Raw genomic sequence first — 27,297 nt, 5'->3', positions numbered from 1 at the left:
GGACGACTCGACAGCAGCTTCGGCTCCCGATTACCTCCCCAGACTGAAGTCGCGATGGAGGAGAGGGCAAAAGTGAACAGCATGCCATGCGACCCCCGCAGCCCCACCACCCGTCGCTGGCCCACCTGCAGCAGAGGACGCGTGGAGCACCGCCGCGGCGCTGCCCGCTGCCGCCAACAACGACGCCGCCTCCTCCGCCCGCACACACCGCCCCTGCCCGCAGCGGGAGGCGGGGCTCCCTCGACGCCATCTTAGTTGCCTTCGACTTCCTTTCGCGGTGAGGCGGCGGGTGGGAGTCCGCTAGATCTCTCGTCGCCGTGCAGAGCTCAGGAGCGAGCAGGGAGGCATCCGGTGCTAGAGGTGGGTGAGGCTGTGCCTCGCAGCCGCCCCGCAGCTACTTGCTGTGCTGTGCTGAGCTGAGCAGTTTGGTGGGGGCGCTGACGGCCTCCCGTCTGTGGAGGGCTGGCTCCCGGGTTGCCTTGCATTCACGTTAAGAAGGAAAAAACGGTCCTGAATGAAAGATGCAGGTTTGCAGGGAGGTGGGACCTTGACAGTGTTACGGGGAGGGTGTGTGTAGGCCCTGGTGAAGTCAGTAACTGGGCAGGCTTTGAGAAGTTGCTCGCTAGTTGGCTGCTTGTGGTTACGGGCTCATTTGGAAAGGAGGCGGCAATTAAGAAGTGGACAAAACCAGCATTTAAAACTTGCTTTTAAGCGGGGAGTGCATCTTTAAATGTGGTTGGGGTTTTTTCCCCTCATTGGAAAAAAAAAAAAAAGCCACACCACACACAATAAAAATCAGGCTTTGTCTCTGGAGCCGACTGGTATCTTAAACAGAAGAAACACTGTTTGTAGTCAGTCTGGGGCCCACTGTTCCTGATGAAAGCTCTGGAATTGCTTCTCCTGCCTGACACTTGAGGATCAAGCCACTCCTCTTTTTGAGGCTGAGTTTTCCAGTTCTGATGGTCTGGGTGTTTGAACTGAACCAGCTGGCTGTCCTCGAGGGAAACTGTAGTCCTGTAAGGTCAATATGCAGAACTTACACGCATCAAAAGTTAATTTAGTACTAAAGATTAGTCATTTACTTTATTTTGGTTGGTTTTTTTCCCAACCACTGATTGGATTTTCTTCAAAACATTTAACACCAAACATATATTTCTTTGCGTGTACCTCATGCTACATCAGACAGTTACAGTTACTGTGCACTCTAACGTAGTTTTACATATTTCAGAGTGGAATGCTAAATGGGATTGTAAAGAAAAAAATACTTTTAATTCATTTTCAGATAGCTGCCTTTGTCCATCAATGTGAAACTTCCTTTGCTGTTTGCAGTTACAGACTCAGAGCGATGTCCAACGTGCCAGTGGCTGTGGTGACCGGTTCCAACAAAGGGATCGGATTTGCAATTGTGAAGGCTCTATGCAAGCAGTTCCCAGGGGATGTGTACATGACAGCCAGAGACCCCAGCCGTGGCCAGGAAGCAGTGGCAAAGCTCCAGAAAGAAGGGCTGCATCCACTCTTCCATCAGCTGGATATTGATGATCTGCAGAGCATCCGAGCTCTCCGTGATTTCCTAAAGGAGAAATATGGAGGGCTGAACGTTCTGGTTAACAATGCAGGAATTGCTTTCAAAGGTAGGAAGAGGACTCTCTGGGATAGCCCTACAAGGCCGTGTGGAGAACAATAGTAGATGCAACAAGGATTTTACAAAGCTACTTACAACAGCACTTCTGTGCCAATGCCATATTGCTTTCTTGGCTTGGCGGGCTTCTTAAGCATGATGATAGGGCAATGTGAAATGGCTGTTCTTCTATCATCCATCGAGCTAACTGCATGCAAAGATGCTTCCTGGAGTGTTGTATCCTCATCACATAACAGAGCGCAAAAATACTTAAGGTACACGGTGCACGTGAGCCAAGTTGGGTTATTTGCCTCAGTGCCTGTGAGTTTCCCCAGCCCCATTATCTGTGCAAGACTCAGCTGTGTTCCTCAGGAAACTGAGCTTGCTCTCTTCTGCAAGCATTAGGATTCCAGTTGATAAGAAAGAGCCTTTGGCCCTGGGTAATACTGTCATTTTAACTTTCTCAGACCAGTCAGTTACCTGTAGAACAGCTAACCTAAATGTTGCTGTTCTGCAAGTTTAACCTTTTTATCTTCTAGAGGACTGTAAGGCTGGGAAAGTGAGGAAGACACAGCAGTTTTAAGGTAGAAGAGTGTGTTCTAGTAGGTGTTTATAAAAACAAGTTGAAAATCATGTTAGCTCCAGTAAATAACACACATGACTACCAGTTCATTTCTCTACCAGTATGGACTTTTCCTTTCCATGTTTTCTGGGTCTTGGTGATGGTTGGGGTTTTTTGTGTGGATGGCTTGATTGGTTTGGTTTTTTAAAATGTTTTTGCCTGATCTTTAGTTAGGCCATGTAACTCTTAGTTCAAGCACAATGATGTGCTGACTTACCTGCTCGCAGCATGAATTAAGGAGGCCTATTCTATGTATGCATCAAACCTCACCTGCTGCTAATGGAGCTTCTCTATTCTGAAGTCCAGTCACTGTGTATTTTGTATGGTACTTTGCAGGAAGATTGCTCATATTCAAGATCAGCGTAATAGGAGGCAACTCAGTTGTCTGAGCTTCAGGATGGTGAGGTGCTCAAATTTTGCAGCAACAGTGTGGTGGTTTAACACAGCAGGCAGCTAAATGCCACTGCTCACTCCCCCTTGGTGGGATGGGGAAGAGGTAAGTCTCATAGAGCCATCAAAGAGATGAGTAGTTAACATACCAAGGCCAGTGGAGCTCCTGATACTTCCTTTACTACATCATAGATTATTTTTCTTCCTTTTTATTCAGAAGTTGCCTCCAGATGTTTAGCCTAGACTTTATTCAAGCTCCCAAACTGTGAGCCAGCAGTATATCATACAATTAAGAAATGTGAATAAGAATCCAGTTATAACTGGTTTTGTTTAAGTATCTAGCACAGAGGCTAGAGGGTTTAACACCTGTGTAAGAACTTGCTATGAAGCTTATCTCATATTTTGGCTTCAATTTTTTCTTCTGAGATAGATGTTTCTACCCCAGCTTGCTTCTTGCCTCAACAGATTTCTGCTACTATCCCAGAATTTATGCTTTCCTTTCTTTATTGTAGTACTGTTGTCATTGCTGTCTGTCAAATTAGATTTCAAGGTAAACCTAATCTTTATTGTTTGGGTTTTGTGCTGCACTACAGTTAGTCCAGCAAAAACTGTTCATGCATGAAGTGGTTATGTGTCTGTGGGTTGTCTTCTGGATGAGTTTCTTGTGAGAACAGTTACTTCAGTAATGATTGTTAAATCAGGGGAGTGTGTATCTTTCAGGTGTTACAAGTAACATAGCTTGTTAAACGAATGAGTGGCTTTTAGAGTGTAGCGGAATCCTCCCTCTTACAGTGTGGTTAGGTAAGCAGGATTTTGGAGTTGTGTAGGTTTTTAGTTTCTTCTCTCTCTGTTGTAACTCTGGGCTGTGGTCTGGCTTCATGCCTCAAATTTAAATGCAAGCAAGCAATTTGCAAAACTAGATGACATCAGTGCCTACTGCTTGAGAGTACAAGTCAACCATTAAAGCTGGTTTTTTTGCAGTTAAAACACAAGTGCCTTAAATATTAACTGACTTGTTACTGCTTCTGTTGAGTTTACATAAATCTGGGCTATGGAGACCTGCAAGTGACCTGGGCAAGTGGAGACCTGCTTAATCTATGTACATGACCTTTATTACTGCAGAGGTAGAGACTGTAGCAGAAGTACAGGATGCCTAACATATGGCTTCTAGCTGACCCAAATTTTGTTGATGGTGGCAAGCTGTCAATTCTGCCTGGTGAAATCATACCCTTACAGTGCAGTTCTATTATCTGCTTATGCTTACCTAAATCAGATACCTTTCCTAGGCGCTAGTTCCCACTCTCTTGCTTGTGCTAGCACAGATCCATCAGTTCAGGGGGTGATTTTTGACACATATATCAGGTTTAGGGCTGGTTGGGTTTGGGTTTGTTCAGGATTTTTTGGTTTAGGGTTTGGTTTTAGGGTTGGGGTTTTTTGCTTGGGTTTGGGGTTTTTTGGTGGGTGTTTTCTTTAGTTTTTGTGGGTGTATGTATGGTTTGTTTTTAAGACTGCACCAAATCTTACCTTTGCATTCATTATAGAAGATTTTAGTGTTCAGCACTGGTCTGACTTTAAGCCCCATCTAAGAACCCAAGTGTCAGGATATAAAAGCAGTTGTCTGCCTTGTTGCTGGATAATAGCACTAAGGTGGTGATTTAACTTTGCATCTTCAGTGGCAGCATCCTAGATTCAGCATCTTCCCTTCTGATTCCCTTTCTGTCCCCTGTGTCAGGCTGGCTGCCAAGTGCTGTACTGTGCATTTAAGAGGAGAGGGCACCTCAAAGTTTACTTTGTGCAGGTTCTGAGCACTGAGTGTGAGTAGGTAGGTACAGCCAGGTCAGTGGGCAGGTAGGTCAGTGGGCAGGTTGGGCAGTGTGCAAGAGCAGTTTTTCCTTGTCTCATGCTTGTAAAAGTAGAAAAACAAATGGCCTGTGGGCTGGCAAATGACTCTAGAGATGGATACAACTGGCTGTTCTGGAGCACAGTTAAAATTTTCAGCTAAGAAGTGAAGACCTAAACAGTGCATTACTAATTTTGCAGAGCTATATGATTATATACCCATTTCCTTGTGATTTAAAAAGGGAACTAAAATAAACTTTTGGGGTTTGGTAGCTTCCTTTCCAACAGTAGTACAATTCTGATATATTTTTTTTTTTCCCCCTTTCTCTCTCTGCCTTCACTACCACCTCATGAAAAGTTCATGACACAACTCCATTTGCAGTTCAAGCAGAGGTTACGCTGAAAACAAACTTTTTTGGAACCAGGAATGTTTGCACAGAATTGTTGCCTCTTGTGAAGCCTTATGGTAAGTGTAATATAAGCAGAGAAATAGTTTTATAGGAGTTTTGGCCCTCATTAAATGGGAAAATCCTGTCCAGTCTCAAAAGCACACTGCCTCATAACAAGGGGAGTGCACATTGCTGCACTGTAAGTACGAGAACAAATGGCCTTCCATGACCCCCAAAATGTCTCTGCTGTGTATATTTAAATCTGCTTTCAAGCTGGTGATGTTCTGCTATTATGGATTGAAGTGGAATTCTCATGATGCCCTTAAGAGGACATGAAAAATGTACACATCTTCTGTCAGTGATATGCATGCATAAATTAACTGCTTTGGAAAGGACCTTGTGAAGACACAGCTAGAATATGGAACTACCTGTAAACAGTGTTTCAGCTGATTTTGTTGTGAGATGTCTATCCTAGCTGCTACTGAACAAACCTCAATAGGCTTAGTCTGTCTCTTGTCTAAATCACAGCCTCTGCTGTATTTGCAAGTGTCTAGTGATATAGTTATCAATGGCACTTGAAGATGGACACTAAGTTACTGTGACTTGGTGATGCTAACAGCAGCTGGAAGAAAATACTTTTTTTTAACTGAAAATGGTAAATAGAATGGACCAGGATCAAAGAACATAGATGCATCAATGATAGAGTTGTTTGCAATGTGCAAATCTGTGTTCTTTTGGATGACTGCCATGCACAGAAATCTCATGCTTTCAAAACCAAAGGAATACTGCAGGTACCCTATGCTACTGACATAGCATAGATGATTTGAAAGGAGGTTATTTGGGTCTGATACCCACACCAAATATAACAGGGCTGTTTGGATTTTAAATACAATTCTTTTCAGGGCTTGTAATCATGAGATATTATCATGGATATCTGGATAAGTGCTTGCTGCTATGAATGAGATGCTATCTATACCAACATTAAGTGCATCTAGGTTTTTAAAAGAAAAATAGAGAAAACTTGGGAAATATTAGTCTCTAGGGAAGAAGGAAAGGATAGAGTAAAGCTGATGGGAAAGAGAGTAAACAGTGCCAATTGCAATTTAGTTCTCTTCTACTAAGGGTAAAGGACAAATGTGTTAATAAAGTAATAAAAAGAATGGATTAATTTCCATGGCTTTTAGAATCTAAGTCCTCATGTTTATTCTCTAGCTCATCCCCTGAATACCTGAACTAGCAAGAAGGAGGGAAACAGCATTAACGTAATTTTCAGGAGGATGAGTGAGTTACTGATTCAGCTGACACATTCCTCTGTACTAAAGTGCTGGGAGATAAATATGTTACTGTAGTTTTGCATGCTGGAATTTGTAAATCTTTGAGTAGTCTCTGTACAGCCAATGGTCTCACTGCATTAAGAACTAGATTGCTTTTGTTGACTTCTGCCTTTTGAGGTACATTCTCATGGCACTTCACTCAGGCTGTTGCAGAAGTGGGTTTCCACCAGAATTTTAAGAGTGAAGTCTAGCTGCTGTTACTGAGAAACCAACTTACTATGGATATGCCTGCAGATTGTAACAGGCTATTTCCTAGAAGAATACCTGAAGTTTGATAGAGGGGTTTTGCAGGTTCACACCTTAGATTACCTTCTGTAATGGAATTCTGTAGAAACATCTGGCATCAAGTTAACTTCAGAAGCTCTGAAAAATAGCCCACAAAATATTTTACAGGAATTGACCTACATAGTGAATACATAACTGTGGAGGATGATCAGTTCAGTGTCTGGGCTTGGGTAACGTGTGTAAAAGTAATCAGTCTGTATTCTCTTTTACCAGGTAGAGTGGTGAATGTCTCCAGCATGGTAAGCAGCTCAGCTCTAGGAGGCTGCAGCCAGGAACTACAGAAAAAGTTCCGCAGCGACACAATCACTGAGGAAGAGTTAGTGGGACTCATGACCAAATTTGTGGAAGATACAAAGAAAAGTGTGCATGAGAAAGAGGGTTGGCCAAACACTGCTTATGGGGTATCTAAAATTGGTGTCACAGTCTTGTCCAGGATTCAAGCCCGGATGCTAAATGAGAAAAGAAAAGGTGACCACATCCTTCTCAATGCTTGCTGTCCTGGATGGGTGAGAACAGACATGGCAGGTCCTCAAGCCACTAAATCCCCAGATGAAGGGGCTGAGACCCCAGTTTATTTGGCCCTTTTGCCTTCTGATGCCGATGGTCCTCATGGCCAGTTTGTTAGTAACAAAACTGTTCGACCCTGGTGAGTTTATGTATGGGGGCCTGTGCTCTGGGCTGGCATTTAACTAGAGCAGTCTTGTGCTGCAAAGTTCTTTATTGTTACAACATGGGTTACAGTTACGGTGGTACTCCTCTGGGATTAGGTCAACACTTAGGGTACCCTCACCAATAGTTTCACTTGCTCCCTGCATTGCTCAAAGTCTTGTCTGTGGGTGTTCCAGCTCAGCAGGTGATACAAGCTAATTTGATGCCCTAACATAAAGGTGCCTAACCTTGTTTACCTGATTTTACTCTTAATTAAATCATTGCCAGACCTTCTCCTACACCCCAGAGACAGATCTCTGACATGGAGTTGGGATGAGGAAGCAGGTGCCTTATGCCCTCCAGCACAACAGATCTTTCTAGGGACCGTTGTTACTACTTAAGGTTGTGCAGAGCTTTGTAAAGGGAGAGGGAGTTGTTCTGAGATCTGTAGTCTGACTTGTGTATGGAGGGCATGACAAGACCAAAACAGAATCACTGCTGTATATAGATCCCTTGATATCTGCACAAAATAGAATTGTGTGAAAATAGCAGCAGCATACAATAAATAGAACTTAATTGTTTGGCTTTATGTATATCAATAAATACTTACTGATTTATATTCATCCAACTGGCTTATTTCAATGCTAAAAACTGAGAGTGTTTGAAATTACACTTCGGGTTTTGTGGCAAAGTTCATAGCTGGCATGAGTGATGTTCAAACTCTATAAAAAGAAAATAAGCTACAGAAATTGAGACTTTCAGGTCATTTATCACACAGAAAAATTTGTTTCCTATAGAAACCTGGATTGAGTGTTCTCCATGCAGTAAAGAAAATGAACTGTAAATGTTACACTAATATTACAAAACAGTTATCACAGTAACCATGCAGTTATTGCAGTAACCAAAACAAGTGATCCGAGCAGCATTACAGCTAGAGGAAGAATTGGCATGGAGAACACTGAATTTGTCATTGCATTTTAGATGTTGGTTATTGCATTTCAAATGCTTGATCTTGAAATTGCAGGGATCAGCCTCCATGATCAGCGTCCAGAGCTCCTGCAGCAGTTGAGTACGGCAGAGAAGCATTGCTCAGGGGACTGAGCCTTTTCTCTGCTGAAGCCAGGTTACACGTGGTGAGGTCAGTCTCCATGATCAGTGCCTGAAGCCAAACTCTTATCGTGGCAGTTCAGCAAAGTAGTGGTGTTTGACCGATAGAGTTTTGTTTGGGGGGGTGGGGGGGGGGTTGGTTTGGGTTGGGGTTTTGTTTGTTTTTCCCCCACCCCCGAAGGCAGGTTCCACATGGCGAGCAAAGCAACTCCCCTCACCAAACTGGCTGGATGGAGACGCAGGTTCAGCAGGTGATTTAAATGCCCTCTACAGTGCCCATGGGGTCAGGATGCGGAGAGCAGCCTGCAGTGTCAAGTGTCTGGAGCCCGTCTGTCCCACGGCAGCTCAGCAGAGCGGCAGGGCTCGGCAAGCAGAGCAACTCCCTTCTCCATGCCAGCTGCTCTCACGATAGAGGTAGGCAAGGCATGGGCAAGGCTGGCTATTTAAATGCCCTTTAAAGTGATTGTAGGTCAGATCACAGAGATCAGTCTCAGAGGTCAGCGTCCAGAGCTGAACTGTCCCACAGCAGCTTGACAGAGTGGCAGTGTTTGGCAGTGGGCATCTGTTTTTTTATGGAAGCCAGGTTTCACGTTCCAAGAGGAGCAACCCTCTTCACCAAGCTGGCCACTCTCTTGAGAGAGAGAGGCAGGTGATGTGTGGGCACAGACACCACCTCAGCAGGCCATTTGAATGCTGCCTAAAGTGATCATAGGATCAGATCACAGAGCTCTGTCACGGCAGATTCGTCACTGACTCCAATGTGTAATTGAGGACATTTTATTAATAGATCTGAGGGTATTTTATGCATTCTGAACAACTGATGTAATATATGGGCAAAGATATGAAATCTGCAGCTGTACTAATTTAACAAAGACATACTCTTTTCACTACTCAATATTGTTTCTACTTTCTTATCTGCAAGGTCAGGACAGTCTTGGATAGGTAACTTTCTTAGCATTCCAGAGAGCTTTCATCCCACAGTTTTGAACTTAGAAGCACATTTCTTTGTTACCCACCTCATCTCTTAAGAGGGACTTAGATCCTGCTGGTCCAGCTCCCACAGAGAGCAGCCTCCAAGATCAGCTGTCCCCACAGCAGAGCAGCAGTGCTTAGCAAACAGGAGTTGTTTTTTTCTTGAACCTGGGTTGCCTAGAGGAGCAACTCCTCTCACCAAACCAGCTGCTCAAGAGAGAGAGGTGGGTGAGGCATGGGCAGAGCTGCATCCTCAATGGGCTACTTAAACACCATTGATCAAGGTGGAGGAGTTGGAACCTACTGTGCAGTGAGAAATCTATGACCTCATAGCCATCGCTGAGAGTTGGTGGGGTGAATCCGATGACTGAAGTGTGGCTATTGATGGCTACAGACCGTTTAGAAGGGACAGGTGAGGAAGGAGAGATGGAGGCATTGTCCTCTACCTCAGTAAATGGATAGAGTGTAAAGAACTGCCATGAGCAGGTCAAAAACTTACCGGTAAGAGTTAGAGACAAAGGCAACAAAGGGGAAGGAACCTTGTGGTTGGCATCTAACAAAGACCGCCTGATCAAGGGGAGCTAGAGGAGGCTTCATGCTCCCAGGCTCTTGTCCTGCTGGGGGGCAACATCTGCTGGAAAAATAACGTGTCAAGCTGTAGGCAATCGAGGAGATTTCTGCAGTGCCTTGATGACAGTTTCCTGAGCCAGATAATAGACACAGGACCAGAGTCAGGACTCTTAATTTCAGGAAGGCAAACTTCCATATCTTCAATGAGTCAGTTAGTAGGACCCCATGGGAAAAGATCCCCAAGGATAGAGGAGCAGAGCTGAACTGGCAGATCTTTAAAGACACTATCCTTAGAATGAAGATCTCTTAATTCCCATGAGTGAGAAATCAAGCAAGGAAGGGCAGAGACCAGCATGGCTGAATAGAGACCTGCTGGTCAAAATAAAGAGCAAGAGGGAACTATAGTGGAAGAAGAGACAGGTAACCTGGAAGGAGTATAAGAACACCACCCAATCATCAAGAGATGAAGTTAGGAAGGCCAAGGCACAGTTAGAGATGAACCTGGCACGAGGTGCAAAGAATAACAAGAAAGGTTTCTACAGGTACCTCAACCATCAAAGAAAGGTTAAAGAAAGTGTTCCCCCTCTCAGGAGAGAAAATGGAGAGCTGGTGTCAACAGACAAGGAGAAGGCTGAGGGACTCAATTTTTTTTCCCCCGCAGTCTTTCTCCATCCCCCATCCCTCTCCCAAGTTGATGGATGACTAGGTGAGGGCCAGTGGGGTAAATCTCTCCCACCATAAAGAAAGATCAAGTTCAGGATCACCTGAAGAACCTCATCATGCAAAAATCTATGGGATCTGATGAGATGCATCCCAGAGTTCAGAGTGAATTGACTGATGCAGTTGCAAAGCCACTCTCCATAATATTTGAAAAGTCCTGGCAGTCATGTGAAGTCCCTGGACACTGCAGGAAGGGAAATATTATACCAAATTTTGTAAAGGGTGGAAAAGAGGATCCTGGAAATTACCATCCTGTCAGCCTCACCTCTGTGCCTGAGAAGGTCATGGAACAGATCCTCCTGGAAGCTATACTGGAACAGATAGAGGACTAGGAGGTGGTTCAAGACAGCCAGCATGGCTTCACCAAGGGCAAGTCCTGCTTGACCAACCTGGTGACTTTCTACAATTGTGTAACTCCATCAGTGGACAAAGGAAGACCAACAGATGTCATCTATCTGGACTTTTGTAAAGCATTTGACACAGTGCCCCACAACATCCTTCTCTCTGAACTGGAAAGATAGGCATTTGGTGGGTAGACCATTCAGTGGATAAGGAACTGGTTGGATGACTACATCCAAAGGGTAGTGGTCAATGACTCAATGTCCAGATGGAGATAGGTGACAAGTGGCATCACTCAAGGGTCTGTACTGGAACCAGTGCTGTTTAGTATCTTCATCAACGATGATGACAGCAGGATTGAGTGCACCCTCAGCAAGTCTGCAGATGATACCAAGCTGAGTGGTGCAGCTGACAAGACTGAAGGGCAGGATGCAATGTGGAGGGACCTGGACAGGCTGGAGGAGTGGGCTGAGGAAAATCTCATTAGGTTCAATATGGCAAAGCACAAAGTCCTGCACCTAGGTAAGAGCAACCCTCAATATCAATACAGGCTGGGGGATGATGAGATCAAGAGCCACCCTGCAGAAAAGAACTTTGGGGCACTGGTGGACGGGAAGCTGGACATGAGCCAGCGATGCACACTTGCAGCCCAGAAGGCCAATCTCATCCTGGGCTGCATCAAAAGCAGCATGGCCAGCAGATCAAGAGTGGTGATTCTGCCATTCTACTCTGCTCTGGTGAGATCTCATATGGAGTACTGTGTCCAGCTCTGGGGCCCCCAAAACAAGAGAGATATGGACCTGCTGGATTGGGTCCAGAGGAGGATCCCCAAGATGATCAGGGGACTAGAGCACCTCTTCTCTCCTTTCTCACAAAGACAGGCTGAAAAATTTTGGGCTGTTCAGCCTAGAGAAGAGAAAGCTCTGGGGAGGCTCCTTCTCTAGGGAGAAACTGATACATTTCAATATCTGAAGGGGACCTACAGGAAGGCTGGGGATGGACTTTTTAGAAAGCCTTGTAGCAACAGGACAAGGGGCAATGGTTTTAAACTGGAGCAGGCTAGATTTAGGTTAGCCATAAGGAAGAAGTTCTTTACAATGAGCACTGTAAAACACTGGAACAGGCTGCCCAGTGATATGGTTGAGGCCCCATCCCTGCACACATTGAGATCAGATTTAATGTGGCCCTTGGCAGCCTGATGTAGTTGGAGGTGTCCCTGCTCACTGCAGCGGGGTTGGACAAGGTGACCTTCGAGTGTCTCTCCCAACTCCATGCAATCTGTGAATCTTGAAAGGTTCTCAAAGCATTTCAGGGTCTAGCAGTAAAGCCAGGTGTCAGAGGCAGCCTGAGAGTAGGGCAGGACACCTGGAACAGCCCCAGGTTGTGGGGCAGCTGGCTGCAGGGAGCTGGAGTGAGGTGGGATTTGGTCACCCCCTAGGCTGTAACCTTGCCACTCTTTCTCTGTCCTGCCAGCAAGCACAAAAGCTCCAGGGCCCTGCCTCAGCTTCCCTGCAGGAAAGGTGTGCACAGCAGTGCTTTTGGTAGGGAGAAGGTGCTCTTGCTGTTAGAAGCTGAAGAAGCTGGAAACAATTGCCTATAAATCTGTCACTAGGAATAACAAATCAGCAACGGCAGTAGTAATTCTTAACTGGGAAGGCAATGCCAGAGTGCCTTAGCTTTGTGGGTTTTACATTGACTTCCCCTGGCAGTTTGTGTTCAGGGACATAAATAATATCAGCACAGAACAAGGGTGTGATTATTAGCTGGTCTGTTAAGGATACAGTGCCCATTGTTTCAATCAAGATGGAAGTATCACCAAATGAGTCATGCCTCAGAGCTCCTTTGAAGAGCAGTATGAGTTCTGCTCCAAAACTTCTCACATTAATTTATTCTCAATGAAGAAAAAAATCTAAGGCCTTTAGTTTAAGGGCAGCAGATCAATTACAAATCACAGTATAAAGTCTTTAATGTACTTTATGTACTACCAACAGACTGCCTACAGTTTGATCTCTCCAAAAGCCACTCAGTTCATACAGTAACAACTTTTCTTCTGAGGTGCAACAGGAAACAAGTATGGTTTGTGTTTGCTCTGGTAGTTGTGTTACTGATGTCTCAGCAACATAAAACATTGCCATTCTGATTTAGTAATAGCTTGTGCACAGCTTCATGAGGTGTAATTCAACAGTGGAGAATCATACCTAGATCTTCATATTTGCAATGCTTCTGGAGTCACTAAGTATCAAAAGTTGTGTGCCCTTCTGGTTGACATGTACAAACTTGCCAAACAAACCTTGACCTAGCTGTCTTATGCTTTGTGCAAAGACCAGACTTGCCAGAGTCCCAGGTACCCTAAGGGTAGCTGGATAGTATCCATTCTAAATAGGAGCTAGTTTCTAAGTATCCCTGCTACTCTATAAAACTCCTTCTGCAGTCTGACTCAGTATCTGTTTGGTTTGGGTTTTGGGTTTTTTTTTTACATTTAAGCCAAACAAATTGCAAGTTTGAAAGTTTTACAAAAGATATACTTCAAATTCTTATATTAAGCCCCTTTTGCAGTGCTTGTTCTTTGTTAAACCTGCTTATCCTGTTTCAGGGTAAGGGAGCAAAGTGGAGGATGATGGCCATATAGTCATGTTCAAAACTGTAATTTCTCATGGTTATGGAATCTTGGGGATTATGATACATACAATTTCTTCTGGTAGGAACAGAAAGAGGAACAAAGGACAGAACTCTTAGCAACCTTTGCAGCTGTGGTGTCATACTGGATGAAGGAGAATCAGCTGTGTGGACAGATACAACCTCAGTTGTAGGAGGTGGAAACAAGAGGCAGAAAATCTTGGCAGTTCATAGGACCAGTCAGAGCCAGGAAGGAGCTTATGCAGGAGAAGCACATTCCCCAGTGACACTGGCAGGTCTGTGTCCTGGGAAGAGAGCTGGGCCCACACAGGGCACGCTGCCAGGGGAGGGCTGTTTGCTGAAAGCAGAATCAGAGTACAAACTGTATGACAAGCGTGGCAGGCTGGATCTTTGCACAGGGCTTGCATTGTTCAACCAGAATTGAGTGTGGTTTTTTTTAATTTTTGAAACTGCCTCCCTACTTCTTTCCCATGTCTGTTGTGTCCAAAGTGTTTTGTGGCTTTCAGATTCTGGCACACTTGCCGAGTGGTTATTGTGTAAAGTTTAAGGTTAGGAAAGGGATGAAGTAACAATGATCTGTTCTACTGTATAAAACTTACACAAGTTGTTTTACACAAGATTTATGCTTTTTCTTTTTACAGCATGTCACCACCATTTTCACTTTAGAATTTATTAGCCAAAGAAAATGCCAGCAGTGTTGTAACTGTGGTGACATGGGACAATAAGGGAATTGGATTCACAATTGTAAGTCCTTAGTTTCTTGGGAATGCCATATCTTGTGCAGGATACAGGCAGCAGTGGCAAAACTTTGGGAACTGAAGCTGTACCTCCTGCTTCATCAACTGAATATGAACAGTGTGCAGGGTTTCTGGGACTTTCTGAAGGAGAAGCTACAGGCAGCCCAGTTAACAATACAGCCATCATTTTCAAAGAATATATCAGTCAGAGCTTTTATTTGGGAAGCCAGTGACCTGAAGCTCTGGGAGCAATCAGTAAGGAGACTGGTCAACTCTAAATATTTTTGAATATAAAAGGTATTACAGCCAAGTAGTTTCTATCTGGATCTTCTGCAATGCTGATAACTATAGTGTGGGCCAGATGTTTGTACTCCTGCTGGCCCCAGTGCTCTGTAGTGCAGTGCACTTGATTTTCAAAACTACACTGTAAACAATCACAGAGTGTGAGGTCAGTTTACCTAAACAGATACAGAGAGCTTAATCTGTTGTTTCCTTACATTTTCCATTTAAGTGTTTTCCTGTATAAATAATGAAGATGACAGGAACTCTAAAGAATTCATTTATGTCCATGGATAATTTTAATTGAACTCGTCTCTTACACAGTACAACCCCCCGCCACGGGCAATATCCTGACTTTGAATGCTGCAGCATTCCTCTCAGCCTAGAAATGTGTTGAGAAAATTTACATTATATATGTACTGCTCACTATTACTTACAGAACTGACAGGCAGCATATAATTGAAACTCCAGTCTCCTCCTAGTATAGGAATGTTTTTAGCTTGCTAATCTCAAAAAGAAAGAAAAAAGGGAAGTAACACTAATGATGTTTCATAATGGAAATTCTTCAGTTTTCATTCCTGTTCTGCAAATATTTCATTTTGGAGCTGACTATAACAAACTCAATTGGACAAAGTTCTGGTCTTGGGGGACAGTTTTCATCATCTATAGCTCTCTTCACAAGGTTTAATTATTCATAGCATATACATCTGAATGAACAATACTCAACCTCATGTTTCCCAGGTTGGATTGCTGTCTTGTCTTTAGATCCTGCTCACTGATCTAGAGTTGTGGTAACTCAGCATCCATGCATTCCTCCCTTGTCTCTGTTCAGGTACATATTCAGACACCTTGACCTAGTGCACATTGTCTGCTTTGTTTGATTGGAGCTATACAACATCTAGAGGACATAGGGCAGTAGCAGCTCTGATGGTATTTTATTTGTGAGTATATTGGACTTTGCTATGGACATAAAATACTGAAAGCAAGCAACTTGCACTTCCCTCAGTAAATAATGAAAATCTAGCACAGCTTTATGGTAGACATTCCACATTTTAAATTACAAGGGCTATGTCTAAACAAAATAGGAAAAAAAATATCTGACAAGTGATATAGGACTGGAACAGGCATTTTCGGGGCATGAACCAGATATATCTATTTCCACAGCATGTGAAAATGAATGTGAATGTTCATTAGACTGAAATGCAGCCTGGCTGTCTCCAGAGGTTGTTACATCAGTACATCTATTACTTGATCCAGTCCCAAGGGCCAGGATTTAGCAGGGGCAGTGCTGCCATGGTGCATATAACAAAATAATTTATGGCCTTTCCTGAAAGGCAGTTTTGAATATTTAGTATGATAAACATGCTTTGAATTAGCATAATCCCTGATACAATAAAAACAAACACACAAAAAAACCCCACCAAACAAACAAAACCACACAACACAGAATCAAACAAAAAAAACCAGCCTTCAGAGTTGTTTTTCCAATTACTTCCCAACCATCAGATTTGTAAGTATAAGAGCAGCAGAAGTGGATTGGTCTGAAGATTGTTTGGGTTTGGTGCATCTTCTGACCAAAGCTTTTCAGTAGGCCGAGCACATCAGTGGCCTCTCCATCAGGAGATGCTGTGGTGCCTGCCAGCAGTGAACCTGACACAGTAGGAGCAGTAGGATCCCTCTCCTCCACCTGACTGCCTGGTTCTTTGAAATTCTGGGAGACCTCTGCCTCATGGTAGAAGAGGAAATTTGGTTCAAAAGTTAGGTGGAAATCAGAATGAAATTAATATAAGTGGGCATTCACATACAACTGGCATGGTAAAAACCCACAAATTTGCAAGAACTGAAAAGATATCAAACTTCCATAAACTAATTTAAAATAGAATTAACCAGGTTGGAAAAGACCTTTGAGATCAAGTCCAACCCATCACCCACCACCATCTAATCAACTAAACCATGGCACCAAATGCCTCATCCTGTCTCTTCTTAAACACCTTCAGTGATAGTGACTCCACCACCTCCCTGGGCAGCACATTCCAATGGCAAATCACTCTTTTCTGTGAAGAACTTCTTCCTAATACCCAGCCTAAACCTCCCCTGGTGCAGCAAGAGGTTTAATAACAACCTAAGTAATAATCTATATTTTGGAACATAAATGCCATGTGTTGAGAGCATCATGAAAAAGCAGGAGTTCTTTGCTCTTGTTGGGCACATATTCAGAAAGACTGATCTTCATTTCTAAGAACTATGCAATGCTACCTTTGAAAGTTACAAAACCTTACAATGTAGAAATTGAATCTTAAATTGACTGTGTTGCAGTGTGGAAAGATAAGCTTTGTTGATGCCCATGGTACTGAATATACCCACTGCCATGTATACCTAAGGAAAAGTGTTACATTGCAATGATAAGTCATTGCATTTGTTATGTAGAAGTTATGCTATGCATAAGTTCTTGTATCAGACGTAAGCCCCACTTGAATTTATAACCAAATTGACTGCATGCTCTAATACCACCCCATTTCTCATGAATTGTTCTTTAAAATGATGACAGATCTGTAATAAAGCTGTAGATCGATGCAAAACATTTTTAACCTCACTTCTCTGAGGTTACCCAACCTGAAAAGCAGGCACCCACACTGACCTCAGCACTGCAGCCAGATGCTGACATGGATGAAATAAGCTGCATGAAAGCTTGTAAGCAACTGCTCAGACTTTATAGTGAGGTAACAAATGCTGGAGCTAGGCCCACCGTGCTACGTGGCACCTGGTCCAGCTTTCGAAGATGTACACAGCTGGGGAATGCAAGCACGTGTGTTGAAGCCTTCCTATCTTTCCCATATTGCTTCTCTTCTGCTCGTGCATGCAGTCTCACTAGCTGCCAGTACCCATAACATTTATTTGCTAGAAGACCAACATACCAAATTGTATTGCTAAAATCTAGATAGGAAGAGGACAGGCAGGTGGTGTCAAGAACATGTGCTTTAACATAAAAGTTACTGGAGATCGTTGCTGAAACAGTATCCATTGAAACCTTAACAGTTTCTATTCTCTCATCTTCAGTAACTGAACAGGTGGTTTTTCCTTGATGTTTTGCAGTGAGTTCAAACCACCAGGATCATATTCTGCCTGCATGTTAAAAAATAAATTTAAAAAAAAAAAAAAGAAGAATGAAAGGGGAAAAAAGTTGAAAGCTGAAGTTACAGAATGCTTCCAAAGCACAGAATCTTTGTCTGGTACAATATTCCAGTAAGGCTGATTACAGAGACTCCCTTTTTAGAAGAAGGAAAAGGAAATGGAAAAGAAGTGGGGTAATGGATACAAATTGCTCCCGAGGAGTTTCCAATTACACACACGAGGAAAACTTTTCACAAAAACAATCAGACATTGAACACTCTTTAAGATTCAGCTGGACAGGGTGCTGGGCCATCTTATCTAGACGGTGCTTTTGTCAAGAAAGGTTGGACCATATGATCCTTGAGGTCCCTTCCAACCTGATACTGTATGATTCTGTGATCGTGTATTTTATTTCTGTGGGTATTTTGATAGCTGTTTGGGGTTGTTTTCTTCTGTAAGAATACTAAAGATCTTGCACACGAACTTCCTTCAAACCTTTTGTAATGAACAGAGGGCTTTTTATATTGAACTTGAAAAGTGACAACCAACCGAATACCCGTGAAAGCCATGTCCACAAAATCTGTCGGAAGTGCTTCGTGCTAAAACCATCTGGAACAGAGGCAAAACTGGCAAACGTGTCTTTGCCGACATGTTTTTGTTTTGCTTCCCTTTGCTGGGGAAATGGGAGGTTGCCGCTCTGCGCAGCCGCCGCCTTGTTTCCAGACCAGCCGAAGCTGATGCGTAAAGCGAAGGGAGGAGCACGGGCGAGACCAGCCGGCAAAGGGCTCTTCCGACGATTCCCGGGCAGCCTGGTGGCCGGCGGAGAACGGCCCGGGGCTGCGGGCCGCCAGCGGCGGAGAGCGTGGAGACGGCCGTCCCGGTCCGCCTCTACCGGCGGCGCTCTTCGGGCCGTGCCGCCAGGGGGCGATCGCCTCCCCGTCGACGCCACGGGGCTGCGCCATTTCTTCGCGAGGGGGTCGTGGCGGACCCGCTGCGGGCTGTGGTGCTCACCGACAGTGACAGGTCCGTCGCGGCTCGGCGGCGAGTAAAGCCGAGCGCGGCCGCCACTGGCGAGGACTTCTGGAGCTCTCCGACACCACTTTGCGGGCTTTCTTCTCCCCGCGCTGTCTTCAGTGGTATCGCCCCAGCTGCCGACTGCGGTGTGGCCCTGGCGGAGCGGGAGGGGTGCGGGTTTTTGGCTCCCTCTCGTTGCCATAGAGACTGCGGGGTGCTGTCCCCCTCGGTCCGCACCAGGCTGGGACACGTCGCCGTCGCCGCTGCCGACCCGGGAGGTCTGCGGGGCCCTTCGCAGGTAAGGGTGTGGCGAGGAAGAGAGCGCGGCTGGCTCGACAGGAGAGCCGTCGGATGTTTGGGGAGGGGCAGGTGGCAAACGTGCCGGTACATGGAGGTGGCCCACCTGGGACCACCATGCGGCGAGGGCCGTCGGTAGCACTGCCTTGGAACAGCGGCGCTCGCCGCAGACGGGAGAGCCCTCCCTGTCCCCGCCGCTGCCGCAGCCGCGCGGCCACGGCCGTCCCTACTTGGCAGGTGAAGCTGAAGCTTCGCCGCGGCGCTGTGTATCAGCCGGGGAGGGGGGTGGTGCTGGCGGACCCCCCAGCCCGGCCCCGCAGGGCGGTGAGCCGTGAGAGGGGCTCCCGTCCCACTGTGGCTAGACCTGGCGCAGGGCTGCGTGCCTCTGCCGGGGGCCTGCCAAGCCGCGGACAGGCTCTGGAGCCATCAATAACCGACGGCGGGGAGCGGGGCGGGGAGGTTGCCTGCAGAGGCACCAAATCCTAGGGAGGCAGCGTCTGATCCGTTGGGATCAGTAGCAAAGTGTCCACCTCGACAACCTGCCTTAAGACGACGATGAAAGTTGACGAGTAGCTGTTAACGTCGCCATTTACTAAGGAATTTTGTGACCCGAGATTTGGAAGACGTCCCTGAAGGTTACTGGCAAGTGGCTTTTGTTTTGTTTTGTTTCGGTTTAATCTTCCTGCCTTTGTATATAACTACAAACACGATCTGTTTGCCATGTTTAGATTATTGGATTTTTTCCAACCTTGCTGACATTTAACAACGTGCATACACGAACATTAATGCATAGTAGATCCATCACTGCTTTTCAGGGTGAGAACACACTACTCCCCTGTCTTTTCACAGCAAAGTCCAAAGAAGTGTCTTAAAATTTGAGTAAGACAATTTTTTCCCCACATTTGAAGTTTTGTGTTGTGTTTGGTTTTGATTTTTTTCTTGAGTAGTAAGTTCTGTTTTACCCTTGGAACCTAATTTTACTTAAATAGACCAGATTTTAATGCTATGAGAATGCTTTAAGACATGATTTTTTAATAGACTATTAAAAGTGCTGTTGGTAATTTGATTGATTCCTGTTCTCTAAGTGGGTTCATGCAGGTATATTGCTTTTACAAATGAAGACATTTGATTTGTTCTGTCAGCAAAACAGCTGTCCAATTCTGGACACATCTCTTATTTATGAATGTGGCAGCACTCTTTGACTTGGCAGAATGCTGCTAGGATACTTCCTATCTCATGCTTTGTTCCAGGGAGTATAAATACAATCCAGTGGTCCAATGATTAAGGCACTTGAGATGAGGGAAAATTTCTTTCCCTCTTGTTTTGGGGCAGTGTTTATATCAGGTTGCTCATAATTTTTGCTGCAGTATATTGTGGTTTTTAAACTTTGTCAGTTTCTTTGGGAGGGTTGACATTTTGCTAAATCCTTGTTGGAGCATGGATAGCTGTACCCTGCAAGGCAGTGGGATTTTTTTTCTTCTTTAATTGTCAGCTTTAAGAACCACTGCATACATCCTGGTGAAAACAGAAAATTAAACTTTTACTGTAGCAAAACAAGCAAAACCAACTGATCAGACATGGCCCTGATGACACTGTGTAAGAATACTTTTTTCTTTTTCCTTCCCACCCCCCCCCCAGAGGTGTATCTGGGTTGGATGACCTAGGGTAGTTGTATTGGCAATGGCTGAATCCTAGGAGGGGAGTGCAAAGCTGGCTTAAACCTGTGCTTAAAATCCTTTCTCTTTTTATGGGTGCTTCCAGCATTTTTCTGCTTCTGAGACTTTGCTACCAAAAAATCCTTAATTTGAAGTAGTTACTGTTGATTATAAAGTTAACAGGAGATACACAATTGGTGGCTATTGTTCGGGGGTATTTTTGTGCTGTAAGAGCTGAGCAGCTTTAAAAGAATATACAGGACACAGGACTAGTTAGATTTATTTTTATGTCTTAACAGTAGTAAACTAAATGCAGATATCTTTCAGAAACACTATAAAATGTTTTATGACAGGGCTGTACTTTCCTTTTGGTATCAGTTATGTGGTATAGACTGACCTAAACTTGGCTTTCCTAAACCTAAGCGTCTCTGTAGAACAATATTGGTATATAAGAAGAATAGTTTTATGTTAGCTGACAGAAAAACTAGTGTCATAGCTGTCATTAGCTGACGGGAAAACTAGCATAGGAGTGAAGGTGTGACTTTTCAGTATGCAAAATCCAAGCACACTTGTTTCCTATTACTCTAAAACAGGTGCCTTTTGGGGTTTTAATCTAAATGTATTGCAGAATATGAGAGAACCAAGTTTGGGTAACTTCTTTTTCCTCTGTGAAAAAAGTATGGATACTTTTTTTGTGAAATAAAGGAAGATTAGAATCCATGCATTGACACTTAGACACCACACCTTATCCTTGCACTTCAGCATCTGCTGACAAATTGAGACGCAAAGTTTTGAGAGCTCCTTCTGCTGAGGGCTAAGAGGCTCTTTAATGGGATTCTTCTGGGAAGTTGTATTTTGGTATGAAATGTTTCACATTCCACTGCTACAGGTAACCTTTCAAAACACTTCACAGATGATAAGTTACAAAAACTATGTACTTTTCCCTAGCTCTTTGTCAGCGGTTTGGCTGTTTATAGTGAGACTTTGTATTCATTCCCTTTGTTATTGTGTGAGAGATCCACGTGCATGTTTTATAAATAGGGAAATGTGACTACAAGGCTTTTAAAACAGACACTGGGGAGCTGGAGTCACGCCTGTTCAGCTATTTTTAACTTTGTGTGTTGAAACTGGATCAGATGACCTATTTGTTGTGATCCATCATTGCTTCTGCATTTTTATTGTTATCTTCTAGTAGTTTAGTTTGCCTGAACTCCAGCGCAGGTTATCTTTTTGTAAATGCGTGCATGTTTTAGCTTACCAGGAAATTTCACCTTGCTATGAGAACTGAGGATGGATCCAGAAGAGCAGGAGTTACTTGGTGATTACAGATACAGAAATTATTCTTCAGCGATTGAGAAAGCTTTACGAAACTTTGAGTCATCAAGTGAATGGGCGGATCTTATATCTTCTCTTGGCAAGCTCAATAAGGTAAAGTGTCACAGGAATATTGTTTTTTTCTTTTAAATCTTTGCATTTTTACTAACTTTTCTGTAGTTTACAGTGCTTAGAAAAAATGAAAATTCACTTGAGACAAATAGCTCATAAAGGAAGGGTAACGGAAGCAGCTAAGTCAGTATCTTTTATGTAAGTGTGAGAAATTCTGGTAAAACCAACAAGTTTTCCTTCAAGTGGTATTTGTTGCCTTTATATAGTTAAGTTAATTTAGTCTTTGCATCCAAGAAACCCTCAAGATGCTGGTTATTCATTCTAGAGCAGCTTTAAAAAGTATATATAGTGTGTGTGTGTATATATATATATACACACACACACATATATATATATACATATAAAGATCACTTTTACTTGACCATGCCCTTCCCATGTATTTGAGGAAGCAATTGATTTGCTGCTTTTGTATGATCATGGAAAGTAATGGCCAAATATAGGAAGAAAGAAGACTTCTGTGGGAAAACACCTTGTCCTCCTGTCTGAGAAACAAAGCGTGTGGTGTTTGTGTCCCATTTAGTCTCTTCTAACGTAAGTTCTTCCTGAGTGTGGCGGGGCAAAAGTAGTTACAGTCATTAAGGAAACAGAGATAGGAGGAGGCAACTCCTACAGAGTTCGTAAGGAAACATCTGTTGTTATCTGATAGCCGCCTCACGTGCCTTTGCTGTTCTTGCTAAATCTTAATTCTACAGAGTTTTCAAGGGGGAGGAGAATCCATACTATTACAGAATTATAGAATATCTCAAGTTGAAGAGACCCATAGAATCATCAAGTCCATTTCCATGCTCTTCACAGGACTACCTAAAACTGAACCATATAACTGAAAGCATCATCCAGATGTTCCTTGAATTCTGACGGGCTTGCTGCTCTGACATCTTCTCTGAGGAGACCATGGCAGTGACCCACCACCCTCTCAGTGAGGCACCTTTTCCTAATGTCCAGTCTGAACTTTCTCTGATACAGCTTCATGCCATTTCCTTGAGTCCTACCAATAGTCACCAAAGAGAGATAATTCTGCTGCCCTCCTTGAGGAAGTTGTAGACTGCAATGGAGGGCATCCTTCAGCCTTCTCTTCTCCAACAAAATTACCTCAGCTGCTACTTTTAAGTCTTGCCTTTCAGGCTTTTTACCATCTTGGTCAGCCTCCTCTGGATACACTGTAATAGTTTGATATCCTTCTTACATTAAGGCACCTAAAACTGTACACAGTACTCAAGGTGGGGTCGCACCAGTGCAGCGTATGGTGGTACAATTGCCTCTCCCGACCAGCCAACTGTGCTGTTCTTGATGCACCCCGGGACACAGTTGGCCCTTTTGAGTGCCAGGGCATACTGCTGACCCATATGCAACTTGCCATTGAGCCAAACCCCTTGCTGCTCTCTAGCTGGTATCCCCCAGGGTTATCCCATCACAGATGAAGAATCTGGCACTCACTCTTGCTTAATTTCATGTGATTGGTGATTGCCCTGCTCTCTGGTCTACCCAAGTCTCTCTGGAAGGCCTCTTTGCTCCCTACAGAGTCCACAGCTCCTCCTAGGTTAGTATCTTTAGCAAGCTGACAGGATGTACACTCAAATCCTGTGTCCAGATCTTTTATTTTATAAAGAGTGCTGGCCCTAAAATTGAGCCCCTCTGAAGCCCTCTGATGACCGGCTGCCATCCTGATAGAGTGCCAGCTACTATAACGCTTTGAGGCCAACCCGTCAGCCAGTTGCTCAGCCAGCAGATTATGCACTTGTCTAGCTGTGTGCTGGACAGTTGATCCAGGAAGATCCTGTAATGGACAGTATCAAAAGCTTTGCTAAAACAAAAAAGATCCCACATCTGTTGGCTTCCCTTGGTTGACTAGAAGGGTGACCTTTTCATAAAAGTGAGTTAAGTCCATTAAGTAGGACCTTCCTCTTGTGAACTCATGCTGGCTATAACAAGTGTCTACATTATCTCTCAAATGTTTTTGAGTAACTCACAAAATAGCTCCATAGCTCTCCATAATTTTACCAGGTGCTGAAGTGTGACTGACAGGCCTGTAATTAACAGGGTCTTCCTCCTTACTCTTCTTGAAAACGTGGACAATGTTTTTCAAATTGAGTGTTTTTAAAAGGCAGCCATGTTCTCTCCAGAGGAGAGAAGGTGGATGTTACCCTGCCTTCACTGTTTCATCCTGATTCAATAAAGAGGGCCAGGGGCCTTCCAAATGCTTCTCTCAAAAGGGAAAAGAAGAAATAATTCAACTGACATATTTCTTATCTGTGGCAAGAGGTAGATCGTTTTGTTTGACCTACATGAACACAGTGCAGTGATTAACACCTACCTGAAACTCTTGCTCTGTAGCAGCATGGTAGAAACTAAGGAAAAAAGCTTTTAGTTGCTACATCAGTCCATCTGCTGTGGTGTTTTACGGACTTAATCATTTTAGGAGCTTAAGAATTAGTAGAGCAAATCATCTCCAGTGTTCATCAGCTTCTGTCTGTTATCTGAAGGTAAGGATGCCAAGAGAATGTGCTGTCAAACAGAGGACTGTGAAATAAGATACCAATAACTATTCTCTTAACTCCCGTGATTACTTGGTCTCTTACATCCTAAAATCTAAATATTGTTGTTGAGTTCTGTTAGCATTAGGGGGAGAGGACGGTGTTCCTCACATAATTTCTTCTTTTTGAGGTGAATGGATGAGCAGCAAGAGAATGGGTAGGAGGGAGGAGATCAACAGCATCTCAATGATAAAAATGTTTTAAACACTGTACATGGTTATGGTCAGGAACCTGGACATCAATATCTGGTGTTCATTATTGCCTCTTATTAAGCAAATGTGAAAATTATGAGAAGGGGAGAGGCTGAGTAAGTTGAGGAGTTCCAGAAGTACTTTTCATACTTCAAGAGCAGCATGGAAGATCTAGTTTATACTTATGCTACTGAAGTATCTTTGTATTGTTGACTTTAACTGTGTGTCCTATTATTTATATAGGTGTAGTATTTTCTGAGGCTTTCTCTCCTGTTGGCAGGAGTCCCACAAGTTAACACAGGCACAGACCCTTATTTCTGTAGAAGCTGCGTGGCGTTATCCTTTTAATTTAAAGTCTGGAGAAAGCAGCACAGGGTCTTCCTATTTAAGAACAAATAAAAACGATTGGAGGTTGCTGTCCAGGTCCCTTTGGCCCTGACTGCAACAAGTTATCATGGAGCTCTTGCTGCAGTTCTGGTGAAAAGACAGTTCTGCTACTTCTTTCTGTTACTACTTAGCAACCGATGTTAAAATGAAGGTTATTTTTCACAGTGTCTCTGTTGTTTCTATGCTTCTAGCTGATGTTTCCCAGTGACTTATAGAACCAGGAAAGCATCAAAGAAACCAGTTGTCTTCAGTCTGAATGGTCACCCAAATGGGTCAGTTTGTAGATCTAGAAAGATTATTTTTTGTTGCTTAAGGGAGATGAGCCTTATCTAACTTCAGATGACTGTGACGAGGGTAGCTTCACCTTGAATCACTTTTAGGCAAGGAGAGAAATAAGGGGCTTTATTTTTCATTGTTGCTGTGACTCATCTCTTGCTATTTAAAGTAGGTCAAATGAATGCTGTCCTAAAATTGCATATGTTCCTCACCAGTTTTATAGAGAGCCTAAGGTAAGTTACTACAGTATTGTCCATGTTTTTAGCTGACCTAGGCTTCTGTGGTTAAGTAAGATGAATCTCCTCTGAGGTGTTCCGAACAGAATTGCAGGTACCAAGTGTGAGCATGAGCAAAGGATGGAAGGAAACTGCATTTTCTAACAAAAGCTAGAGTTGGCACAATTTACTAACATATGCTGCACCCTGAGTTTGTAAGGGAAAGATTTTTGAGTTTTAAAGTGTGTAGTGTAGCTGTTATGCATCATCATAACAAAAGAGAAACATCATAGAAGCATACAAATAGAGGCAAACAGGTGGATTAAGCAGACAGAGAAATGGATGTTAACGTTTCAAAGAGAGGCTTCAGTTTTGCCTTGCAACTCACTCATATTCTATGTGTAAATATTACAAAGTTAGGAAAACCCAAGTTCATAGGATTTATTTTTTTTTAATCTAGACTATAGGCATATATTTTCTAGAAGTGTTAACTTTGGATGCAGGCAAACAATATAGATGAGTGACACAGTTTACAAAACAAAGAACAGAGCAGTAGTAAATATTGAATTGCACAGCCTGCTTTTGTAGGGAAACTGTGAAAGGAGGTTTTCCAAAACAGTCTCTAAAATTTACTGATTCACAGAGAAGCACACAGCCTTACTGGAGTTTTGGCAAGAGATACTCCCCTGCTTCTTCATTTAATCTGTATGTATTTAAAAGAAATGCCAACAAAAACCCCAAACTAGAAAACCAACAAACCTACCAATAAAAAACCAACACCTATCTTGCATCTGTTTGACAGAAATAATGGACAGGATTTTGCCATGCATATTGGCAGAACTATCTCCATCAGCAATTTTTCAGCAGTGTTTGGATATCAGTGGTATGCAACTTGCACTGAAGTTTTACTAGTGACTGTTGCCACTGAGCCTGGGTGGCAAGCAGTCTGTCTTTTCTGAGAAAGATGTGAATGTATAGTTACTGTTCACTATGAGAACAAAATATTATAACTCCTGAATTTTCTTTTTCTGGAGGGATTAGTTTTATGTTTACATCATAGTTAACTTGCTCAGTAATGATAGCAATGTTTGCTCTGAAAGAGCGCTTTCAAACTGCTTTTTATCCTTAGACATAACACAAGTCTGTAAATACACAGACTATAAGCTCTTACAATAATGATTTTTAGCCTATAGTTTCAGAGGTTTGGGGGTTTGGTTTGGTTTTGAAATTTGGCTTTCAATAGAAAATAAATAAATTACTTTTTGTTTCTGAGGGCTTTTCTTGCTTCAAAAATGTGAAGGTGAATATGATTTTAGCCAAACACTTGATCTATTTGAAGGGAAAGGGGAAAGAGAGTAAAAATCACTGCAGCTGCGTAACTATTACTTGTTTCAGCAGCAACTCTTAATGTTACAATAATGTTCTTGAGGGGAAAAGAAGAAAAGGATTCTTTTCAAATATGGATTTAATGGGTTCATATGAGAACTCCAACTGCCATGGCTTTAGAACAGCTGCTGGCCAAATTACAAACACAAGCACCATTTGCCTTCTGTTCACTGCAAGCCTTATCTCTTTGAGAAGAAGGGAAGCTCTGCCTCCTAATTGCTTTATGGAACCTCACCACACCCGATGCACAAATGCAATGTACAGAGCTAGGGATACTTGATACATTTTCTTTTCCCCCTTTT

The 27,297-nt window shown here is 43.4% G+C and overlaps 2 protein-coding genes across 2 annotated transcripts in view; both read left to right on the top strand.

The window, feature by feature from the left end:
* The first annotated feature begins 1,341 nt into the window (after positions 1 to 1,341).
* CBR1 (carbonyl reductase 1) lies at positions 1,342 to 7,747 on the top strand. The gene is made up of 3 exons (XM_009905729.2): positions 1,342 to 1,631; positions 4,828 to 4,935; positions 6,691 to 7,747. The coding sequence occupies exons 1-3, from the start codon at positions 1,346 to 1,348 to the stop codon at positions 7,125 to 7,127; spliced, it is 831 nt and encodes a 276-aa protein (XP_009904031.2). The 5' UTR covers positions 1,342 to 1,345; the 3' UTR covers positions 7,128 to 7,747.
* Positions 7,748 to 18,557: 10,810 nt separating this feature from the next.
* DOP1B (DOP1 leucine zipper like protein B) overlaps positions 18,558 to 27,297 on the top strand; it is a 52,886-nt gene continuing 44,146 nt past the window's right edge. Inside the window, exons 1-2 of the mRNA XM_054165849.1 lie at positions 18,558 to 18,909; positions 21,817 to 21,991. Coding sequence (XP_054021824.1) covers positions 21,854 to 21,991 — 138 coding nt within the window. The 5' untranslated portion in view covers positions 18,558 to 18,909; positions 21,817 to 21,853. The remainder of the gene's footprint in view (positions 18,910 to 21,816; positions 21,992 to 27,297) is intronic.

This window comes from Dryobates pubescens, chromosome 12 (genome assembly GCF_014839835.1).
Source record: "Dryobates pubescens isolate bDryPub1 chromosome 12, bDryPub1.pri, whole genome shotgun sequence".
Taxonomy (NCBI): Eukaryota; Metazoa; Chordata; class Aves; order Piciformes; family Picidae; genus Dryobates; species Dryobates pubescens.
Note: the sequence above shows the minus strand (reverse complement) of the source record. Positions and strands in the feature narration are given on the sequence as shown.